The following is a 15,449-nucleotide window of genomic DNA, read 5'->3' as shown; positions in this document are numbered from 1 at the left end:
GTAGTGTACCCAAGACCCACCCATTTCTGGGAGGGGTCTTGGGAACCAGATAGTAGGTGTAACCCTACCTGCAAGACCTGGCCCATTCCTGGGAGGTTTCTGGGAGGGGTCTTGGAAAGAATAGATAAACCTCTGAGCCAGGGGATTCCCCCTTTTGGCCGTTTCCTTTGGCCCTGAAGATGGCTGAAGTGAGTTAAGACGCAGGGCTAGCCAAGAATGGCTGAATGCTTAAAAGGTTATGAGATAGGCCACATGCACGTGGTGGCTAGGGCCTAAATAAAGATGATTCTTCCTGAAGCCTGCCTGTGAGTGAGTGATTTCGCGTTTCACCTGGGCCTGGAACTCGCTGGCTGGATGGGGGATGAAGCCACGTGGCTGGGGCCTAAGCACAAAGGCCTCCATCCATCGCCATCCAGCCCCAACGTTAATTATTTAATGCAACATCTGGCGCTCCGAACTTTGACCTGAATCCTGGACCCAAGAAAACAGCGAATATAGTGAGATTTCTGCTCTTCTGTTTCATTTTGGCTCTTTTCACATGGACTCAGCCCAAAGGGTTTGACCACGTGAAGCCATGTTCAAAGATGGCCACGACCCCTTCTAGGGGCACAAATTTCAGTAATACAGGGGAGTTGAAACCTTGTATCACTCCCATCCAAGGCCCAGGACTGAAACTTTGTTACTATAAACAAAAACCTCCGCCTCCTCAAAAACTAATTAAAAGTTTAAATTGGAAACGGAGGAGAAAAAAGACTATTGAAAATGGACTGATTTTCTGAGAATGACCTTTGGCTTGGATTTGGATTTCGACTTTGGAAATTTCGGACTGAACTTTTAGTTTAAATCACTTGGAACTCTGGACATCCAAAAGCGCCCTGTGAAAATGTGGGCCATAAGCTGCTTCCAAAGTGCCCCCGAAGGAAAAAAAAGGCAGCAGTGAAGCCCGTCCAGCATCAAAGAAGCAGCGAAAAGCTCCAAGCGGTGCTCGGCTCGGCTGGGCTGGGCTGGGCTCGGCTGGGCTCAGCTTGGCCCAGAAAAGTGAAAAACCTGGAATCCATCCTCCAGGTCACAAAGGTAAAACAGCAGGAGCGAACCGGCAGCGGGCAGCGGAACCTGCGACCTCATGGTCTACAGAACCGTCTGCGGGGCCTGAAACTGAAAGGAAGCCACGTGGTGAAATCAGCGTGGAACAAACCAGCATCTGAACTTTAAAAGTTTACAAAAGCCACGTGGTGAGATCAGCGTGGAACAAATTAATCATTTTAAGTATAGGAACTGGGGCCGGGCGGTGGCGCTAAAGGTAAGGTGCCTGCCTTGCCTGCGCTAGCCTTGGACGGACCGCGGTTCGATCCCCCGGTGTCCCATATGGTCCCCCAAGCCAGGAGCGACTTCTGAGCGCATAGCCAGGAGTAACCCCTGAGCGACACCAGGTGTGGCCCAAAAACAAAAACAAAAACAAAAAAACAAAAAAAAGGAACTAAGCGGGTAGTCTTATATTTTACTCATAGTTGGTGATGGGATAAGTTTTAGTTAGTTAGTGGTTAAAAAATAAAAATAAAAGGGAGGTAATACAATTTAGCCCATTTAAACATCTGATTTCTAACCACCTGCATCTTTGTCTTTATAATTTAAATGTGTTTTGTTGTCTTTCATAGTTAATATTTTCAATTGCAAAATGTTTTACTGTGTATTTTAATGTACTTAGCCTGTTTTTAAAATGTATGTTAAGCATTTATGCTGTAGTACTTGTGTATAAGAAAGGTTTTTAGGAACATAAAGTTCCCCCAATATAGTTTAAAAGTATAGGAACATGAAAGTTCCAGAATAGTGCTTGGTAAAAAAGCATTAATAGAATTTTAGGTTACAAGTGTATAGTATATTTTGCAAAAATGTTATGTTTTTGAAAAGGGCTGGTATATTAATTTTCACTTTATTATGTTGTTGTATGAAAATATTAACACACCTTTGGCTAAAGGTGGAGTCAGAATTACAAAAAGGGTCTTTATATTTCAGAAAGGGGGGAAATGTAGTGTACCCAAGACCCACCCATTTCTGGGAGGGGTCTTGGGAACCAGATAGTAGGTGTAACCCTACCTGCAAGACCCGGCCCATTCCTGGGAGGTTCCAGGGAGGGGTCTTGGAAAGAATAGATAAACCTCTGAGCCAGGGGATTCGGCCTTTTGGCCGTTCCTCTCTTTGCCCGGCTGGGCTCCCTGGCTTTTGGACCTTGGCCCTTTGGCTCTTTGGGCCGCATGGAGCCCAAAGGGAAGATGGCTGAAAAGAGGATAAGATGCAGGGCAAGCCTAGAATGGCTGAATGCTTGAAAGGTTATGAGTAGGCCACACACATGTGGTGGATAGGGCATGAATAAAGTTGTTGCTTCCTGACGCCTGCCTGTGAGTGAGTGATTACGCCGATTACCTGGGCCTGGAACCCACTGGCTAAATGGGGATGCGGAGCCACGTGGCCTGGAGTGGCAGAAAGAAATCCATCGCCATCCACCGCCATCCAGCCCCATCCTTAATTATGTAATACAACATATATATATATATATATATATATATATATATATATATATATATATATATAACATAGATGGTTAGTATATTTAGAGTGAGTATTGCTGCACAGAATTGAACTAACTTGTATATCTATATTTTCCTATACTTTCTCTATTCATGTTCTGATACTATTATTATAACTTTATTGTGGATTGAAGTTTGGTGACTAAGGACTATCTTTATTATTATCATTATTACTTAGGTTTTGTACCATACTTAGTGGTACTCAGGAATCATTAATATTCTAAACTGATAGTTTTTTTTTTTCTTTTTATGGGGGTCAAAGGGTGGGATATGCCAAACTGCTCAGGAGGCCTAGGGTCCTTTCCCAATGATTCTGAGCCTGCTGGGCTGGTAGTTCAATATAAAGGCCCAAGATGATATGGTCCTATGAGGGTCTTGTGGTGACAGGGATACAGGGATAACCTGGGGGTAATACTGGCAGTTCTTGGGGACTTTGGGGCTATAGCTGGCTCTACTTAGCAGAACATGTACTGACAAGGATTGACTGGGAGAAGCCAGTTCAATCTTATCCCCTGTACTATTGCTTTGGCCTCTGATCTTTTTTTTTTTTTTTTTTTGGTATTTTATTTATTTATTTAATTTTTTTTTTTTTTTTGGTTTTTGGGCCACACCCGGTGATGCTCAGGGGTTACTCCTGGCTATGTGCTCAGAAGTCCCTCCTGGTTTGGGAGACCGTATGGGACGCGGGGGGATCGAACCGTGGTCCGTCCAAGGCTAGCGCAGGCAAGGCAGGCACCTTACCTCTAGCACCACCGCCCGGCCCTTATTTATTTAAAATTTTAATTATATTGAACACTGATATACAAAGTCCTTCATAGTTGGATTTCAGTGGATATACATAGTTGGATATACAATGAATCAGGGTTATTCCCACTTAGCAATGTTGACCTCCATTTACCAAAGTCCCCAGAGTGATTCCTATACCTCCAGTTTTGACCTCTGGCCTGCCAATGTAACATGCCCATTTTAAGTTTAGATTGTTATAGTTTGGGTCTCTTGATTGTATTGTTGTTGACTTTGGCTTGGATATTCTGTCCTTTTTTTCTCCATTAATGCACCTGAGACCACTTGACCCCTGGACCCCATTCTTTTTTTTATTTTTTTTTATACTTCTTGCTTTTATAGAAAAATGTAGTAATATGAGGTAAAACAAAGTAATCCATGTCCCAGGATTGTATGAAAAAGGTGGGAGCCCCTATCTAAAGTAAAAAAAGGGGGGCGTAGTAGTTTTTTTCATAGGCGCAGCAAAAGTTGGGGAAAATAGAAATGAGAAACCTTTGGCCTAAAGACAGGGTGTCCCTACCCATGAAGCATCCTACCTTAAGACCAACTATTGGCTTCAGGCATACTAAATTGTTTAACCCCAAAGTTTTCTTTATGATCTCAGGAAAAGTTTTCCTCAATCAAGGTTGCAGTTAGGCTTCTCTAGAGAGCTTGCTTTTTTATACAGATCCTATGTAGAAGTCAGGAGCGTCTTCTGGTTTCATATCACCATTTTTTTGCGGGGGGCATACTTGGTGGCACTCAGGGGTTACTTCTGGCTATGCGCTCAGAAATCGCTTTTGGGGCCGGAGAGATAGCACAGATGCATTTGCCTTGCAAGCAGCCGACCCAGGACCCAAGGTGGTTTGTTTGAATCCCAGTGTCCCATATGCTCCCCATGCCTGCTAGGAGCTATTTCTGAACAGATAGCCAGGAGTAACTCCTGAGCGCCTCCGGGTGTGGCCCCCACCAAAAAAGAAATTGCCCCTGGCTTGGGGACCATATGGGACACCGGGGGAATCGAACCATGGTCCGTCCTAGGCTAGCACTGGCAAGGCAGATGCCTTACTGCTCTGCGCCACCGCTCCCATGTTTTCATATCACCATTAAGTAGCTAGGCAGGGAAACCTGCCTTGAAAGCAAGTTCTCGATGTTTCCAAGATGTAAGGGTGTCATATGAACCCACCTACCTCTGGAGTAAGTCGGTGCCAGGGCAGCATTAGGGTCTTCCCCAGCAGAAGTTCAATTCCTAGTGCTGATGCAGAAAACCATGCCAGTTTCGAAGATGGGATACAAGGTTCAGGGTGAAGAGCTGGTGTCTGATTGACTGAAGTGTAAGTCAAGTCAAGTCACTGACAAATGTTCAGGGTGATAGGCCCTACAAAGCCACAGTGATCTCTCTCCAGACAGACCTGAAATGGCCACAGGAGGTATGCGATCAGGTTAGCCTATTTTATTTATTTATTTATTTATTTATTTATTTATTTATTTATTTATTTATTTATTTATTTATTTATTTATTTATTTATTTATTTATTTATTTTTGGTTTTTGGGTTACACCCGGCTGTGCTCAGAGGTTACTCCTGGCTGTCTGCTCAGAAATAGCTCCTGGCAGGCACGGGGGACCATATGGGACACCGGGATTTGAATCATCCACCTTTGGTCCTGGATCGGCTGCTTGCAAAGCAAACGCTGCTGTGCTATCTCTCCGGACCCCTATTTTATTTTTTAATAACAAATTATTACATATGCCTTAAAAGAGTATTTGGGCTATGTCTAATTGTGCTCAATGCTTACTCCTAGCTCTGTGTTCAGAGGACCATATGCAATGCATGGCAAAGAAATAGGGTCAATTGCATGCAAGGCATGAACCTTACACCCCATGTTTATCTCTCTGTCCCCTACTGTTTTTAATATTTAGGAACTGATCCAGTTCCTATTTAAGCCTGGAGTTGCTTTTATGTAGTAGAAAGTCATTACTTTATAAACTTCTTAAAAAAGAAATTGCATTATGGAAAATAAACGCATTTAAAAAAGGGCCATAGAGGCCGGCGCGGTGGTGCTAGAGGTAAGGTGTCTGCCTTGCCAGCGCTAGCCTAGGACTGACCGCGGTTCTATCCCCCGGCGTCCCATATGGTCCCCCAAGCCAGGAGCGACTTCTGACTCATAGCCAGGAGTAACCCCTGAGTGTCACCGGGTGTGGCTCAAAAACCAAAAAAAAAAAAAGGCCACAGAATCACCCAGGGTACTTACTGCTGTCACAGTTTGCTACAGACTACAGGCTTAATGTTTTAAAATATAGTGTATTCTCCAAACTCCAGAGGTCAGAGGCTAACAAAGGTTTCACTAGGCTGGAAAAACAAGTGTAAGCAAGATTCGATGGCTCTTAGGCACTTGGGAAGGATCCAATGTTGAGAGCTGTTCTGCATTTTTTGGTTCGCAGTCTGTTTCTTGCAAATCAAAAGTCACTGTTTTGAACTTTTATGCCTCAGTTTCCCTCACTTTAATTGACCGGTCTGTACTTATTGGGTTTATCCATCACCATCTTCATTTTCATTTTATCTGATTAGCAAATTCAATGTTTGCAGCCATACTCTTCCCTTCCCCAAGAACATAATGTCTGCACAAGTTTGGGGGATTAGGCCATTGACATATTTTTAGGAGCCGTTATATAACTTCACAGACTCTTGTTGTACAACTTATTGTACTCTTATAGAGTTAGTACTTTGAAAACATAGTACGTGACCACTGACAAGTTTCCAGAATCTGTCAAGAAGCAGTCATTTTTTATGACTTAACAATTGAGTTCTCTGAACAAAGTTTGGGAACCATCATAGCATCAGATTACATGCCAGGTACCTACATGACCATCATGCTGTGCAAAAATCCTTTTTCACTCTACAGGAGACTACCAGTTTTGTTTTGTTTTTCCCTCAGCAAATAACATGGCTGGCAACCTTGGTCCTGGTGTTTCCTGGCTAGGGAAGTTCTTTTTTTTGGGGGGTGGGGTGGAACAGGGGACATACCCACTTGTGCCCAGGAGATACTCTTGAATCTACTCATGGATGACTATTTCTCTCATAGTAAAGTCTGGTTAATTTTTAGAGTTCACTATCAACAGAGAGAACAAAGAGTCCACCGCAGTAAACATGGACGTCCTGTTTTTCCTTCTAGATAATTAAGAAGTCCAGAACAACTGAAGTAGCGCTGGAAAGCATGAAACAGCAGCTGTTAGAGCTTCATCATTCTGAGTCACTTCAACGGGTCAGAGAGCAGCATGAGGGCATTGTAAATGGACTCACAAAGAAGTATGAACAGCAAGTGTCGACCTTACAGAACAAGTTGGATGCCACAGTGGCTGCACTCAAGGAACAGGTTGGGATGATTTCAAGGGTCCCACTCTTATCAAGAAGTAAAATTGCTCATTTTGTGGAAGTGACATCTGGGGGCTTGTCAGATAGGAAAATGGGGTGGTAGCAGTCGGTCTTAAGTTGTGAGCCTTTTGCTAGCTAAGGAATGTCAGAAACCCTAATTTGGAAAAGATTATTTTTCCTTTAGAATTCCCTAGCACTAGTACTTCCTTAGTTCTTCCATGAAATGAATCTCCTCATTGACAGGGTCTTTAGACATGTTGTTCACATTGTTCTAGAATTAATCCAGACTAAAAGAAATGAGTGTTCTGGGAGCTGACTGGAGCTTTAGAGGTCTTCCTGGGAGTTAGCCAGTGACTGGCCTTTCTTTTTTCAGCTTTCCAGGATTTGATAATTAACTTGTCAGTGAAGGTTATCTGAAAATGGCTCTTGGGAGAGAAAAGTTTATTTTAAGAATAGTATCATAAATAAAATAAGGGGGAGAATTTGACCTAAAAGCTTTCAGTGTTTATTATTTTGATCCCAAGGGGAATACAGTGTTGTAAGTGGAGGGTGCTTCAGATGGTGGGGTTGCTTGTGCAACTAAGCCTCAGGTAATACTTGAATGAAAATAATACGGAGTTGCATGGTCCACTTTTTTTTAATGCAATTTTAGAATTATTTTAACCCAAAGGAAATAGAGAAGAAAAACAAGATGGGAGAGTCTGGAAAATAGCACTACACTTAAAATTTATCCTGACTTGGGTTATTTTTTGATGCATCTAGTTGCCTCTAACTTTTTCCATGATTTAAGTGAGACTGTAGAAGATTTTGTTACTGGCACGAATAATTGTTTATATACCATCCCTGTGTGCTTTTGAATATTAGGGTTCTTTTCCTCATTCATTTTGTTTGTTTATGCCACCCTTTAGCTCTGTGCTCATGGGCCACTCTCCTGGTGGTGGTGCTCAAGAGATAATATGATCTTCCTGGGACAGAACCTTTGAGATTTCTCCCGGTCCTAATTTTTAATACACACACACCACACACACACACACACACACACACACACACACATACACAAGATGTGAATTTGTTCAAGTAATAGGTATATATGTTTGGGAAAGAAGTCTTCCAATTTATTGAAAGTCTAGTCTAGGTATTTGAATGGAATTTAAGGTATATTCTATTATCTTCTTTCTTCTTATCTTTCTTTCTTTTCTTTCTTTCTTTCTTTCTTTCTTTCTTTCTTTCTTCTTTCTTTCTTTCTTTCTTTCTTTCTTTCTTTCTTTCTTTCTTTCATTTCTTTCTTTCTTTCTTTCTTTCTTCTTCTTCTTCTTCCTTCCTTCCTTCCTTCCTTCCTTCTTCCTTCCTTCCTTCCTTCCTTCCTTCCTTCCTTCTCTTCCTTCCTTCCTCCCTCCCTTCCCTCCCTCCCTCCCTCCCTCCCTCCCCTCCTTCCCTCCTTCCCTCCTTCCCTCCTTCCCTCCTTCCCTCCCTCCCTCCCTCTTTCTTTCTTTTCTTTCTTTTCTTTCTTTCTTACCTTTTCTTTCTTTCTTTCTTTTCTTTCTTTCCTTCTTCTTTCTTTTCTTTCTTTCTTTCTTTCTTTTCTTTCTTTCTTCTTTCCTTTTCTTTCTTTCCTTTTCTTTCTTTTCTCTCTTTCTTTCTTTCTTTCTTTCTTTCTTTCTTTCCTTCCCTGTCCCCTTCCTTCCTTCCCTGTCCCCTTCCTTCCTTCCCTGTCCCCTTCCTTCCTTCCCTGTCCCCTTCTTTCCCTCCCTGTCCCCTTCCTTCCCTCCCTGTCCCCTTCCTTCCCTCCCTGTCCCCTTCCTTCCCTCCCTGTCCCCTTCCTTCCCTCCCTGTCCCCTTCCTTCCTTCCCTGTCCCCTTCCTTCCTTCCCTGTCCCCTCCCTCCCTTCCCTGTCCCCTTCCTTCCCTTCCCTGTCCCTTCCCCTTCCCTTCCCTTCCCTGTCCCTTCCCCTTCCCTTCCCTTCCCTGTCCCTTCCCCTTCCCTTCCCTTCCCTGTCCCTTCCCCTTCCCTTCCCTTCCCTGTCCCTTCCCCTTCCCTTCCCTTCCCTTCCCTGTCCCTTCCCTTCCCTTCCCTTCCCTGTCCCTTCCCCTTCCCTTCCCTGTCCCTTCCCCTTCCCTTCCCTGTCCCTTCCCTGTCCCTTCCCTGTCCCTTCCCTTCCCTTCCCTGTCCCTGTCCCTTCCCTTCCCTGTCCCTGTCCCTTCCCTGTCCCTGTCCCTTCCCTGTCCCTGTCCCTTCCCTGTCCCTGTCCCTTCCCTTCCCTGTCCCTGTTCCTTCCCTTCCCTGTCCCTGTCCCTTCCCTGTCCCTGTCCCTTCCCTTCCCTTCCCTGTCCCTGTCCCTTCCCTTCCCTGTCCCTGTCCCTTCCCTTCCCTTCCCTGTCCCTTCCCCTTCCCTTCCCTGTCCCTTCCCTTCCCTTCCCTTCCCTGTCCCTTCCCTTCCCTTCCCTTCCCTTCCCTTCCCTTCCCTGTCCCTTCCCTTCCCTGTCCCTGTCCCTTCCCTTCCCTGTCCCTGTCCCTTCCCTGTCCCTGTCCCTTCCCTGTCCCTGTCCCTGTCCCTTCCCTGTTCCTTCCCTTCCCTGTCCCTGTCCCTTCCCTGTCCCTGTCCCTTCCCTTCCCTGTCCCTGTTCCTTCCCGTCCCTGTCCCTTCCCTGTCCCTGTCCCTTCCCTTCCCTGTCCCTGTCCCTTCCCTTCCCTGTCCCTTCCCTTCCCTGTCCCTGTCCCTTCCCTTCCCTGTCCCTTCCCTTCCCTGTCCCTGTCCCTTCCCTGTCCCTGTCCCTTCCCTGTCCCTGTCCCTTCCCTTCCCTGTCCCTGTCCCTTCACTTCCCTGTCCCTGTCCCTTCCCCTTCCCTGTCCCTGTCCCTTCACTTCCCTGTCCCTGTCCCTTCCCCTTCCCTGTCCCTGTCCCTTCCCTTCCCTGTCCCTGTCCCTTCCCTGTCCCTGTCCCTTCTCTTCCCTGTCCCTTCACTTCCCTGTCCCTGTCCCTTCCCTTCCCTGTCCCTGTCCCTTCCCTTCCCTGTCCCTGTCCCTTCCCTGTCCCTGTCCCTGTCCCTTCCCTGTCCCTGTCCCTGTCCCTTCCCTTCCCTGTCCCTGTCCCTTCCCCTTCCCCGTCCCTGTCCCTGTCCCTTCCCTTCCCTGTCCCTGTCCCTTCCCTTCCCTGTCCCTGTCCCTTTCCCTTCCCTGTCCCTGTCCCTTCCCTGTCCCTGTCCCTGTCCCTTCCCTTCCCTTCCCTGTCCCTGTCCCTTCCCTTCCCTGTCCCTGTCCCTTCCCTTCCCTGTCCCTGTCCCTTCCCTTCCCTGTCCCTGTCCCTTCCCTGTCCCTGTCCCTGTCCCTTCCCTTCCCTGTCCCTGTCCCTTCCCTGTCCCTGTCCCTGTCCCTGTCCCTTCACTTCCCTGTCCCTGTCCCTTCCCTGTCCCTGTCCCTTCCCTTCCCTGTCCCTGTCCCTTCCTGTCCCTGTCCCTTCCCTGTCCCTGTCCCTGTCCCTTCCCTGTCCCTGTCCCTTCCCTTCCCCTTCCCTGTCCCTTCCCTGTCCCTTCCCTTCCCCTTCCCCGTCCCTGTCCCTTCCCCTTCCCCGTCCCTGTCCCTTCCCCTTCCCCGTCCCTGTCCCTGTCCCTTCCCCGTCCCTGTCCCTGTCCCTTCCCCGTCCCCGTCCCTGTCCCTTCCCTTCCCCTCCCCTCCCCCTTCCCCTCCCCTCCCCCTTCCCCTTCCCTTCCCCTTCCCTTCCCCTTCCCCTCCCCCTTCCCTCCCCCTTCCCTTCCCCTTCCCTCCCCCTTCCCTTCCCCTTCCCTTCCCCTTCCCCTTCCCCTTCCCTTCCCCTCCCCTCCCCCTTCCCCTCCCCTTCCCCTCCCCCTCCCCTCCCCCTCCCCCTTTCCCTCCCCTCCCCCTTCCCCTCCCCTCCCCCTTCCCCTCCCCTCCCCCTTCCCTCCCCCTCCCCCTCCCCGTCCCCTTCCCCCTTCCCCTTTTCTCCCCCTTCCCCTCCCCTCTCCCTTCCCCTTCCCCTCCCCTCCCCCTCCCCCTCCCCCTTCCCCTTCCCCTCCCCTCCCTCTTCCCTTCCCTTCCCTACCCTTTTCCCTATTCGTCCCTTCCCTTCCCTTCTCCCTTCCCTTCCCTTCCCTTCTCTCGTCCCTTCCCTTCCCTTCTCCCTTCCCTTCCCTTCCCTTCTCCCTTCCCTTCCCTTCTCTTCTCCCTTCCCTTCCCTTCCCTTCTCTCTTCCCTTCCCTTCCCTTCTCCCTTCCCTTTTCCCTTCCCTTCCCTTCTCTCTTCCCTTCCCTTCTCCCTTCCCTTCCCTTCCCTTCTCCCTTCCCTTCCCTTCCCTTCTCCCTTCCCTTCCCTTCCCTTCTCCCTTCCCTTCCCTTTTCCCTTCCCTTCCCTTCCCTTTTCCCTTCCCTTCCCTTTTCCCTTCCCTTCCCGTCCCTTTTCCCTTCCCTTCCCTTTTCCCTTCCCTTCCCTTTTCCCTTCCCTTCCCTTCCCTTTTCCCTTCCCTTCCCTTCCCTTCTCCCTTCCCTTCCCTTTTCCCTTCCCTTCCCTTTTCCCTTCCCTTCTCCCTTCCCTTCCCTTTTCCCTTCCCTTCCCTTTTCCCTTCCCTTCCCTTTTCCCTTCCCTTCCCTTTTCTCTTCCCTTCCCTTTTCCCTTCCCTTCCCTTTTCCCTTCCCTTCCCTTTTCCCTTCCCTTCCCTTTTCCCTTCCCTTCCCTTTTCCCTTCCCTTCCCTTTTCCCTTCCCTTCCCTCTTCCCTTCCCTTCCCTTCCCTTTTCCCTTCCCTTCTCTTTTCCCTTCCCTTCCCTTTTCCCTTCCCCTTCCCTTCCCTTCCCTTCCCTTCCTTCTTCCCTTCCTTCCTTCCTTCCTTTTCTTTTTCTTTCTTTTTTCTTTCTTTTTTTTTTTTTTTTTGGTTTTGGGGTCACACCCAGCAGCACTCAGGAGTTGCTCGTGGCTCTATGCTCAGAAATCACCCCTGACAGGCACGGGGGACCATATGGGATACCGGGATTTGAACCACCTTCCTTCTGCATGAAAAGCAAATGCCTTACCTCCATGCTATCTCTCCGGCCCCTGTTCTATTATTTATTTATTTATTTATTTATTTATTTTTTTGTTCTATTATTTTTTAATTCAAGAGTTTCCCTGAAGGCTTGATCCCTGAATAAAAGCCAGGAATAAATTAGCACAGTTGGATGTGGTTCACAAATAAACAAAACTAAATCCACTTTATTTCAAAATCCAAATTGAGATTACCGTTTGGAGAAGTGTTATAATAGTTAATCTGAATAACTATAAAAATAGGTAACTATTTTTATTCCAGACTGGAATAAAAATATATAAGTTGGGTCAGAGCGATAGCACAGCAGGTAGGGTGTTTGCTTTGCAAATAGCTGACCTGGGTTTGGTCCCTAGTATCCCATATGTTCCCGTGAGCCTGTCAGAAGCAATTTCTGAGTGTAGAGTCAGGAGTAACCTCTGAGCACTCCAGGTGTGGTTTGACCCCACTCTCATATATATTCACACAAGTGTTTTGTAAACACAAGATTCATACATTCTTATACACATATGTAAATACATATTTACATATCTCCATATATATGTCTACTGCATTTCCTCCTTTTTCTTCTCTGTCAGAAAGATATGAAATATTCTGGTATCATAAAATCCTTTTCCCACTATTTTACATTCTATTGGAAAGTTTGTAAAGAAAAGAAAGAAAAGAAGAAAACAACTCTTGGAAAATGTAGAAAATAGTAGTAAGGTATAAATAACAGATAATTTTTTCAGAAAAGCCTGAATATATTTGCTAATGTTGAGGATCTAAGTAGTTCTCGTGAACTCACATACACTTGCATACCTATGTAGTGTATGTTCATGGTGTTAACAGCATCGATGCTCATATGTAGAGCATTTTAATAGTTACAGATTTCTAACCTAGCAGCTTCAAAGGAAGTCATAATTGGGCTCCAGTGAGCTGACAAATCGAAAATAGTGGGCATGGCAGTTGAAAGAGACAGTTGGAGAACGTCCGTTGGAAGAAACATGGCAGTTGGGCCTAGACATCTCATTGGTCCAACACCCCTCGGACACACCCCCTTGCCATGTGGTATCAAAAGAGACACTTGGCTTGTTGATGGGGAGTCCAGAATAATGACCAGAGCATGCTGCCTGCTTTGCATCTGTTTGCTTTTCTATCTTTGAACTCAGGCCTCCTCTGGCCACCTCTGGCCAGGGGTATTTCCATCTAACGCCCCCTCTCTCTGGAAGCCCTGGGCCTTAGACACCAGGAGGAATAAAATGCATACTACTTGGTTTCTTCTTTTCTCCTGTCTCTGTTCCTGGCTGTCAGTAACTACATGTTGGCATCCTGGATGGGCATAAGTTCCCTCCATCACCCCTCAGCAACTGGGCCACATGAACCCCTGCGAACCTGGCAGCACTGGGCCCTGACAGCCTTGGGGATCTGCAGCCTACAGCCCTGCAGCCCTGACAGCCATGGGCCCCTAGGGTTTCTGCAAGTGGGGATGCTTTTCTTTTGGGTATAGAAATGAATGCATTTCTGTGTTGGGAACACAACTAGTGGTGACCAAGGGTTATTCCTCCCTGTTCCGGAGAATCATGTGGGCCTCAGGATCAATCCTAGTCTATGTTCCGATGCTTTGAGCCTCTTCTTGGCCCCCAATGCAGTTTTTTTTTCTTTAAAGATTTATAACTTTATTCAGATTTTTTCAAGATGTTCATAACTCCTCAGGCAAAGTCACTGCTGTATAAAAATGTTGTTCTTGGTGGAAAGGCCTCCATTGTTGAACAGTTAGATTATTTTCACTTATTTAACAAACTTTCATTAAACAACTGCTAAATGTCATGATAGATACAGGTCTGATGTGTCTCTAGCTATCTTTAGAAAGAAAATTTAACATGATAATTGTCTCTGTATAATCCAAGAAGCAGTGACTTGTGATATAGTTGGTCTTTAAAAAAATCTAATTAGTATATTTTGAGAAAATATGGTTTGTAGAATAGTATTACTCATCTAATGGTTTCCTGAAGCCATTGTTAAGCCATTTTCTGGGTAGAAACAGATTATAAACATGCACAGCATATTTTAGCATTTCTTTTTTACTTTGGCCCAAGTTCTTTGCATTTTTAATGTGACAGAGAAGGTAAGAAATGGGATTCAACTTAAAGACTAGCAGAACTCTTTGGAGCAAATAATCTTTTAGACCTTCTCCAAAGTCTGCAAACTGCCCTGTTTCTCTCTTTTTTTTTTTTTTTTTTGGTTTTTGGGCCACACCCGGTAACGCTCAGGGGTTACTCCTGGCTATGCGCTCAGAAGTCGCTCCTGGCTTGGGGGACCATATGGGACACCGGGGGATCGAACCGCGGTCCGTCCAAGGCTAGCGCAGGCAAGGCAGGCACTTACCTTTAGCGCCACCGCCCGGCCCCCCCCCCCCCCCCGTTTCTCTCTTATTCATAGATATAACATGTCTCAGATCTTTCTCTCCAAATTATTGCCATTTACCTTCTATTTGCACAGTTGTCATGTTAGAACATCAAAAAATTAAGATCTTTGCTTATCTCCATTTATAGTAGAAACCCTTTCTTCAGGGGCTGGAGAGCTAATCCAGTGGGGATGGCTCTTAGTCTATTTGCTGTTGACCTGTTTTCAATACCCAGCACCCTAGATGGTCTCCCATAGCTCCTGCCAGGAGTGATCCCTGAGCACAGAGCCAGGAGTAATGCCCGAGGACAGTTGGGTGTGACCCCCAAATAAAACAAAAGCAAAAGCAAAAGCTCTTTTCAGTTTGATCTTTCTTGAGTTTGAGCTTTTGGATTCAGGTTTCTGTGTCATGCATACTTTTTACCTCAATAATTTTTTGCCTTTAATGTTATTTTCAAAGTCTGTATTGCTATTGGCTATAATATTCACAAAGATCTGTGTGTGTGGACAAATCTTCAGTTTCTGTGCACCATTTTACATCAGTGCCTCTCCCTCTGATTCATTTTATTCAACATGATAATTTCCAGGTCTATCTACATGTAAGCAAATTTCATAACTTCATTTCTCCTAACAGCTACATAGTATTTTATTGTGTAGATGTATCATAGTTTATCTACTCATCTGTTCCCAGGCATTTGGATTGTTTTCAGATTCAATAGTTTCTTTATCTACTCATTTGTTCTCAGGCATTTGGATTGTTTTCAGATTGGGATATTGTGAATAGTGCTGCAGTTAACTTAGAAGTGTAGATACCTTTTCTGCAATGTGTCTTTGTGGTATATTTCCAGGAGCAGTATTGTTGGTTTGAATGAAGTTTAACTTCTGGATTTTTGAGGAAAGACCAGATTATTTTTTCAGAAAGGCTAAATTAGTTAACATTCCTATTAGCAGTGAATGAAAGTCCTTTTTTCCCTGCATCCACGCCAACACTGGTTGTTCTTATTCTTTTTTGATGTGGCCATGCACTGTTTATTTTGTTTTGCATCACTTGTTAAACATCATTTTGTTTTGTTGGAGCTTCAGTATTTATGCTACAGTCTTATGAATAAAATCTGTTTCTCTGAATTGGTCAATAGGAAATAACATAGTTAAGTTCTTACTGTATGATATAGTCATTTTGGCAGGTTACCCTTTTATATTATATTTAATAAATTTATCTTTTCTTAACTTCATTTGCTAGTTCTAGGTACTTGTAAAATATTATTGTGATCTCTTCAGCATAAAAATGTGACTTGTCTCTCTCTACCCCTTCTTG

At 45.6% G+C, this 15,449-nt stretch overlaps 1 protein-coding gene across 1 annotated transcript in view; it reads left to right on the top strand.

The window, feature by feature from the left end:
• Window positions 1-15,449, top strand: part of CEP152 (centrosomal protein 152) — a 114,693-nt gene that overhangs the window by 25,618 nt on the left and 73,626 nt on the right. Inside the window, exon 11 of the mRNA XM_049781706.1 lies at window positions 6,523-6,723. Within this exon, the coding sequence (XP_049637663.1) occupies window positions 6,523-6,723 (201 nt within the window). The remainder of the gene's footprint in view (window positions 1-6,522; window positions 6,724-15,449) is intronic.

This window comes from Suncus etruscus, chromosome 10, assembly GCF_024139225.1.
Source record: "Suncus etruscus isolate mSunEtr1 chromosome 10, mSunEtr1.pri.cur, whole genome shotgun sequence".
In the NCBI taxonomy this organism is placed as follows: domain Eukaryota; kingdom Metazoa; phylum Chordata; class Mammalia; order Eulipotyphla; family Soricidae; genus Suncus; species Suncus etruscus.
This window is presented reverse-complemented; position numbering and strand designations above follow the sequence as displayed.